This window comes from Pipistrellus kuhlii, unplaced genomic scaffold, assembly GCF_014108245.1.
Source record: "Pipistrellus kuhlii isolate mPipKuh1 unplaced genomic scaffold, mPipKuh1.p scaffold_m20_p_13, whole genome shotgun sequence".
Lineage (NCBI taxonomy): Eukaryota > Metazoa > Chordata > Mammalia > Chiroptera > Vespertilionidae > Pipistrellus > Pipistrellus kuhlii.
The window spans coordinates 46,820,170-46,827,030 of record NW_023425438.1 but is presented as its reverse complement, the minus strand read 5'-3'; the positions used below and the strand labels follow the sequence as shown (position 1 = coordinate 46,827,030).

General features: G+C 59.9%; 1 protein-coding gene across 1 annotated transcript; it reads right to left on the bottom strand.

The window, feature by feature from the left end:
• Nucleotides 1-2,043: 2,043 nt before the first annotated feature.
• GNLY (granulysin) lies at nt 2,044-5,775 on the bottom strand. Its single transcript, XM_036436134.2, has 5 exons — nt 5,645-5,775; nt 5,346-5,449; nt 4,884-4,985; nt 3,557-3,728; nt 2,044-2,133 (listed from the first exon to the last, which is right to left on the bottom strand). The coding sequence occupies exons 1-5, from the start codon at nt 5,694-5,696 to the stop codon at nt 2,051-2,053; spliced, it is 513 nt and encodes a 170-aa protein (XP_036292027.1). The 5' UTR covers nt 5,697-5,775; the 3' UTR covers nt 2,044-2,050.
• Between the last annotated feature and the right edge of the window lie 1,086 nt (nt 5,776-6,861).

Genomic DNA, 6,861 nt, shown 5'->3' with positions numbered 1-6,861 from the left:
TCTATCCATGTTCGGGAGCACCTATCTTTGTGAACAGATGTTTTCAATAATGAATCTGAACAAAAACAAGCACAGATCACGCATTACCGATGACAACCTCCATGCTGTTTTGCGGGTTGCTACAGCCCAAGAAATAAAACCGAACATTGACTCATTGATCCGGGGAAAACGGTGTCAGACATCTAGCCAGAAAACAAAACAATGTGCATTTTAGGTACATTCCAATATTACTGTTTTGCTTGATACCAATATTACTGTTTTGCTTGATAGCATGTGAGTTGGTTAACAGCACTGTTAAGGAAAAGATTGTTCCACTCATTTTAAATTCACATTTCTGGTTAACATTGTCAGTTTATGACTGTTCAGTAAACCATTCGGCCCGCGATTTAGGCTGGATTTTAGATTTTGGCCCCTTCTCTGATTGAGTTCGACACCCCTGCCTTAGATGGTCAAGTTAGAAAACAGCCCAGCCCTTGTGGCTCACTGTTTGAGCGTTGATCCGTGGACCAGGCGGTCACAGTCCGCTTCCCAGTCAGGGCACGTGCCTGGGTTTCAGGCTCAGTCTCCAAAGGGGGGCGTGCAGGAGGCAGCCGATCGATGATTCTCTCAGCATTGATGTCTCTATCTCTCCCTCCCTCTCCCGTCCTCTCTCTGAAGTCAATAAAAACATATATTTTTTAAAATAAAAACAGCCAACACTACATAGCTGTCCAATGTGAATAAATCAAAGTTATACCTATTTTGAGAGAAATATATATTTTTCGGTGTGCGGCAGAACTGTAGTAACTGTTTATGTGAACCATGGGGTGGAAAGGTTGGAAATCGCTGCTCTCGGCCATCTCATCCAACTCCGGGACTTCCAAGGTGCCTCCTGGCCCCGCCGCCCTCCCCGTCTGAGAGTCTGGTTGACATCTCTACCCGGTATCTGCTGGGCGCGCTTCACATGGACACAGCCGAGTTCCTCATTCCCTCCAGACCCACCCGACATCCTCCCCACCTCCGGGAATGTCCCCACCAGCCAGCCACTTTGGTAACATAAACACACATGCAGAGGCGTGTGTGTGTGTGTGTGTGTGTGTGTGTGTGTGTCTGTGTGTGTGTGTATACCCTGGCAGAGGCACCGTTGTTCTTTGTGAGGCCAGGATCTACCTCCCACTCCTGGCTACAACCTCTTCCCAGATTTTCTCGTCCATCTCAACCCAAAGGTCAGGGCCACGTGGGCCGCCTCAGCCCAGGATGTGCCCTGATGTGCCCTGGGCTGCTCGGTGCCCCTGGGAGAGGGCTGGGTTAGGGGCGCCTGGCCCGCGGGGCTGAGGGGCAGAGAAACAGGGGCAAAGGACACCCCCCCCCGCCCCCCCGCATGACGTGTGCACAGGTGGCGCCTTTGGGCCGGTGCGGCCACGTCTGCCCTCCGAAGGAAGCAGCCTGAGGGCGGCGAGCCTCCGTGGAGGCGGGAGAGGGAGAAAGGAGAGGATGGCGCAGACAGGGGGCTGGAGCTCTGGGGCCGCCACAGTTCCTGGACGGTCCTGTGCCGGAAGCTCTGTGCGGGGTGTTCATGGTTTGAGCAAACAGAGCACCTTTTCATGTAAGTCAGCGTGAACGAGAGCTGCTGCTGAAACCAGCGGAACCCTCAGTAACGCGCTCTCCCCGGCTGCACCGGCGGCCGGAGGCCGGGGAGAGGGTGGTCTCTGCGCCTTGGGACCAGCAGAGCTCTCCCGGGCTGCTCTGGAAGCTTCTGGGGTACACTTGCGAGGACCCCAGTCGCCGTGGCAGCGGTGGTTCCAGCGTGTGCTCCATCAGCGTCTCATGATCACGCGTGTGAGGGCTGCTGAGGTTGCCGCGTCCCCCACTTAGTCCCCAGCACGGAGAAGTGTGCGGCCACGGATCACCCAGGTGCTGAAGGAATGGGTGAGTCACCCCGACGTGCCTCTGCCCCTCCCACTCTCCCACCCCCGCCCCCAAATCCACCACCGGAAAAGAAGCTGTCTGAAAGCATGCACATTTTATTCTCCTGGGGGAGAGAGACAGGAGGAGGGAGGTGACCCCGGGTTTAGGAAGGAAGGCGCGGCGGAGCGCGAGGGCTGGAGCTCTTGCGCTTCCTCCCCGGGGCGGAGCCGGAGGCTGACGGGAGACCTAGAAGGGAGAGGAGAGCCGCTGTGGGTGTGAGGGGTCCACGGGGAAATGGGTCTCAGAGCCACGTGTCTGCTCAGCACCCCACAGCCACTCCCGGAAGCCGGTCAGGAGACGGTGCGGGCTGTGGGGCCTTGAAGATAGGCGCCGCGGGATCTAATGACAGGAAGCCATGGGGACCGCGCACTGAGGGGCGGCCCTGTGTCTGCAGCACCAACGCGTCCCTGAGGCCGGAGAAGCTGCAGGGCCAGTCCTAGGCCCCCTCCAGCCCCCGTGTTCTCTGGGCACAGCCGGGAACGTGCTGAGGGAGGATCCCCCGCCCAGCTCCCAGGCCCCAGGGTCCTGGGGAAGTGTGTGGCCGCAGCTCCCATCCCCAAAGCTCTGGGCTGGGCTGAGGATTGGCACTGACTGGGGCTCTGCTGTCACTGGAATGTCTCAGTCCCAGGGCATTTCCTTGGGGTTAAGCTCTTTATCTCATTCACCCTCCTTCCAGCCTCAGAAATAGAAATTACACACACACACACACACACACACACACACACACACACACTTCAAGGTTGAGGAACTGAGAGCCCAGAGAGGTTAGGTTGCTTGCCCAGGGTCACACAGCTGAGGGAGACGGAGACCTGACTGACGCCAGGATTGCGGGGGGAACAGCCCCAAGGCCTTGGGAACTTCCCAGAGCTGGTGAGGAGAGCTCCTCCCACGTTCCCAGCGAAAGCCCACCTGCCCGGCGCCTCCACTCTTCCCGTCCGGAGTGAGGGGAGTGATGTGTCCAAACAAGGAAGCATGGGGGGGGCGGGAGGGGGGGGACACAGGAGCTGCTTATGACGTTCGAGTGTGTGTGTGTGTGAGTGTGAGAGTGTGAGTGTGTGTGCATGTGTGTATGTGTGTGTGTGTGTGTGTGAGAGTGTGAGTGTGTGTGAGTGTGTGTGTGTGTGAGTGTGTGTGTGTGTGAGTGTGAGAGTGTGAGTGTGTGTGTGCGTGTGTGTATGTGTGTGTGTGTGAGAGTGTGTGTGTGTGAGTGTGTGTGTGTGTGAGTGTGAGAGTGTGTGTGTGTGAGTGTGTGAGTGTGTGTGTGAGAGTGTGTGTGAGTGTGTGTGTGTGAGTATGTGTGTGTGTGAGTGTGAGAGTGTGTGTGTGTGAGTGTGTGAGTGTGTGTGTGAGAGTGTGTGTGAGTGTGTGTGTGTGAGTATGAGTGTGTGTGTGTGTGTGTGTATGTGAGTGTGAGTGTGTGTGTGTGTGTGAGTGTGTGTGTGTGAGTGTGAGTGTGTGTGTGTGTGTGTGTGTGTGAGAGTGTGTGTGAGAGTGTGTGTGAGAGTGCGTGTGTGTGTGTGTGTGTGTGTGTGTGTGATCAGCCCTGTCACGCCTGCTGGGGGAGGCGGTCTGGGGCCTCGGAAGGAGCCGCTGCCCCCTCCACACTCACCGGCCGGCGCCCTGCACATGCGGATGTCCACGCAGATGGCGTGGGGCTCCTTGCCGGCCAGGATGTCGGCGGAGACGCGCTGCAGGGACTTCCTCATGATGCGCTTGCACAGGCCCCTCAGGACGCCCTTCACCGAGCTGCACACGCGGGACTCGGCCTTGGCGATGGCGTCCTGCGGGGCAGTGTCTCAGTGGGACCAGGGAGCCGAGGAGCCTGCCCAGCCCTGTCCCCTCCCCCGTGCTCCCCCGCAGGCCCCAGCTCTGGGCCCTGGCAGCGCCAACAGAGGGAGTGCTGGGGGGGGGCTGGTGCCAGGCGGCCGTGGGAGACAGGGCCCGGCTCCCCTCCCAGCCCCAGGCTCTGGCCAGGGGGGGCTCTTGAGAGAAGGCTACTGGCCCTGCCGAGGTCTCAGCCCCCTGTCCCTGCCCCTGGCTTCTGAGTGGAGGATGGTGTCTGTGGCTGCCAGACCCACATTAACGGCTCTGCCCAGGGGGCCTCCTGGGTCAGAGGAGGTGTGTGGGGAGGTCAGGAGGCGATCGGAGCTTTAAAGTATCTTCTGCTGCTGTCCCCGTGGAGAAAGACGCATCTGCTTATGATGCTCAGTGGGTTGGAGGAGGGAGGGAGAGGGAGGGAGAGGGAGGGAGAGGGAGGGAGAGGGAGGGAGAGGGAGGGAGAGGGAGACTACGGCTCTTGGTTGTGACACATCCACCTGTTGGGCATCTATTCAGTGCCCGTCAGGGATGGAGCACACCTCCCACCCCCACCCCCTCTGCTCCTGTAAGGGCGTAGGCAACTTGCGCGGTGGGGATGGTTGAGGCCATGGTGGGCCATTCCACAGATAGAAAACAGAGCCCAGAATTCATGCCTCCGCAGACCACGCAGCTGGTTGCAGATCTGGAAGTTACCAGGACTGACCTGGCCTGGAACCCGCCTCACAAAGCTCTGCCCTGAGAACTGCCCGAAACCAGGCCCGCCCCTTCTGCCCCGTCCACACCCCCAGGTGCCACGTCCACACCCCAGGGTGCCATGTCCACACCCCAGGTGCCACGTCCACACCCCAGGGTGCCACGTCCACACCCCAGGGTGCCTCGTCCACACCCCCCCGGGGTGCCACGTCCACACCCCCAGGTGCCACGTCCACACCCCCAGGTGCCTCGTCCACACCCCCCCAGGGTGCCTCGTCCACACTCCCGGAGTGTCGTGATTCCGCGGGTTTCTCTGAGGTCCACCCACGGGCACTCAAGGGGCCCAGGACCCCCTGCTGGGACCCAGGGGAGACCGGCCCAGGCCCCAGGCCCTGAGCCGCAGGCCGAGGCCCCACAAGCCTCACCTCGTCAGGCTGCTCCCCCACCATGTCCACCAGCCGCTGAATTATCGCCTGGCACAGCCGGCAGCTGAGGCCCTTCCGCTCCCGTGTGGTCAGCAGGTCAGCCTGTCAGGAAAGGAGGCGTCTCCCACACTCTCCCAGGCCAGCAGGTTCATCTGTGACTTTTCTGACTTAAGGGCCTGAACCAGGCTGGCCGGCCCCTGCCCACCCCGGTGAGAGACCCCAGACCAGCACCTCTGCCAGCCGGCATGTACCCCCCTTCTGGCCTCCTGTCAGACCCCAGAGGGCCCTCTTGGGGAGGGTCCAGCAGACCAATGTAGCAGCCCCTGCCCCCCAGGCCTGGGTGTGAACCAAAGCAGCTCACACCTCCCCCCCTCCCTGCTCCTTAGAGACCCAGCCCTGCCCCTGGCCCTGTCCATGGAGCAGAGAAAGGCGTGTCTGTGAAGGTCAGCAGGAACCCGGTACCTGGGGGGCCCCCTGGGCCAGGACCAGCAAGAGCTCATCTCCGTCACTCAGGGGGCCCATGGCCGGGTCGGAGTGCTCGGAGGTCACACCAGAAAAGGGGAGGCCTGGGGGAGAAACGGCAGCGTCGGCTGGAGCCCCAGCCGGCTCCCTCCCTCCCACGGGCTGTCTCTCCATCGTCGGCCAGGTCTCTGTCGGGCTGGGCTGGGCCAGGTTCTGAGGGAAAGGCCCCCGTGATGATGGCAAGAAAGCTGGGGAGGGGCGGGGAGCCGTGGGGATCCACACCGGAGAGCTGTCCTCACCTGGGGAGCCCAGGAGCGCCGAGGCCAGGAGCAGGAGGACCCAGGAGGCCATGGTGGGCAGCGGCCCAGGCAGCCCCACGCCCCGTTTTATAGAGGCTGGGAGCCCGGCCGCTGGCCTCGCCGGGGCTTCTCCTCTGATAGGTCCCCTCCCCGCGTCACAGGGTTTACCACAAGCACCGGTCTGGAGAGAAAGTGGGGGAGGAGCGGTACCTCAGGGTACCTTCTGTCCCCAACACACACAGACTAGAACATTCTGAGACTAGACCCCAGCTTCTCCCTCCTTTGTGGTCTCTCACCTCCGGCTGCCGAGATGGGAGAGGCACCCGCCAGGACCCTCCCTGAAGCACGTCCCCCCCAGGCCCCTCGGTGTCACCGCTAAGGACCCCACCCAGCCACTGCCCGGAGGCCCGCCAGGCTGAGTCCTCCCCGGACGCACCCTCCTGGTCCAGAACACCGGGGCCTCTCCTGAGCCCCTGCAGGGCCTCTGCTCGGCTTCTGTGGGCGGACAGGGACGGGGTCCCTTTGCTGCCACAGCGGACAAAGTTGGGATTCTGCCGGGAAGAATATGAAGGAGTCGGAATCGGGTTGGCAATAGCAGTATTGGCTACAGGAAGATTTCTTTTGCTTTCTTTTTTTTAACATATATATATAAACATATATATATATATATATATATATATATATATATATATATATGTTTATTTAGTTTTTACAGAGAGGAAGAAAGAGGGATAGAAAGCTAGAAACATTGATCAGCTGCCTCTTGCACACACTCTACTGGGGATGTGCCCGCAACCAAGGTACATGCCCCTGACCGGAATCGAACCAGGGACCTTTCAGTCTGCAGGTCGATGCTCTATCCACTCAGCAAAACTGGTTTCAGCTACAGGAGGATTTCTTGCTAAAAGGCATTTTAAAGGAAGTGTTGATAGGACTTTGTAGCTAACGGGATACAGGGCATAGAGGAGAGAAGCAAACGTTTGGCGATATTGGGGGCCTGGGAGGCTGAGGGACCGGTGGTGAGGCAGGAAGTTTAGGAGAGGGAGCTTGTCTGGCCAAAGCGGAGCCTGAGGTGCTGCTTTGGGCTCCCCCTCTACCTGGTCTGTTTGAGGGCAAGGCTGGCCCCACCGCAGGGTCCCCACCCCAGGCCTAAAACAGCCCTCAGACCGAATGGTCAACCGATGTCAAACTCGATTCACCTCGCCCAAGGAAACCAG

Excerpts from the sequence above, each read along its gene's own strand:
- GNLY (XM_036436134.2), bottom strand. The coding sequence starts at position 5,696 with ATGGCCTCCTGGGTCCTCCTGCTCCTGGCCTCGGCGCTCCTGGGCTCC. Across the intron at positions 3,729-4,883 it reads TGGGGGAGCAGCCTGACGAG|GACGCCATCGCCAAGGCCGA; the intron begins GTGAGGCTTGTG and ends ACTGCCCCGCAG. Across the intron at positions 2,134-3,556 it reads CATGTGCAGGGCGCCGGCCG|GTCTCCCGTCAGCCTCCGGC; the intron begins GTGAGTGTGGAG and ends TCTCCCTTCTAG.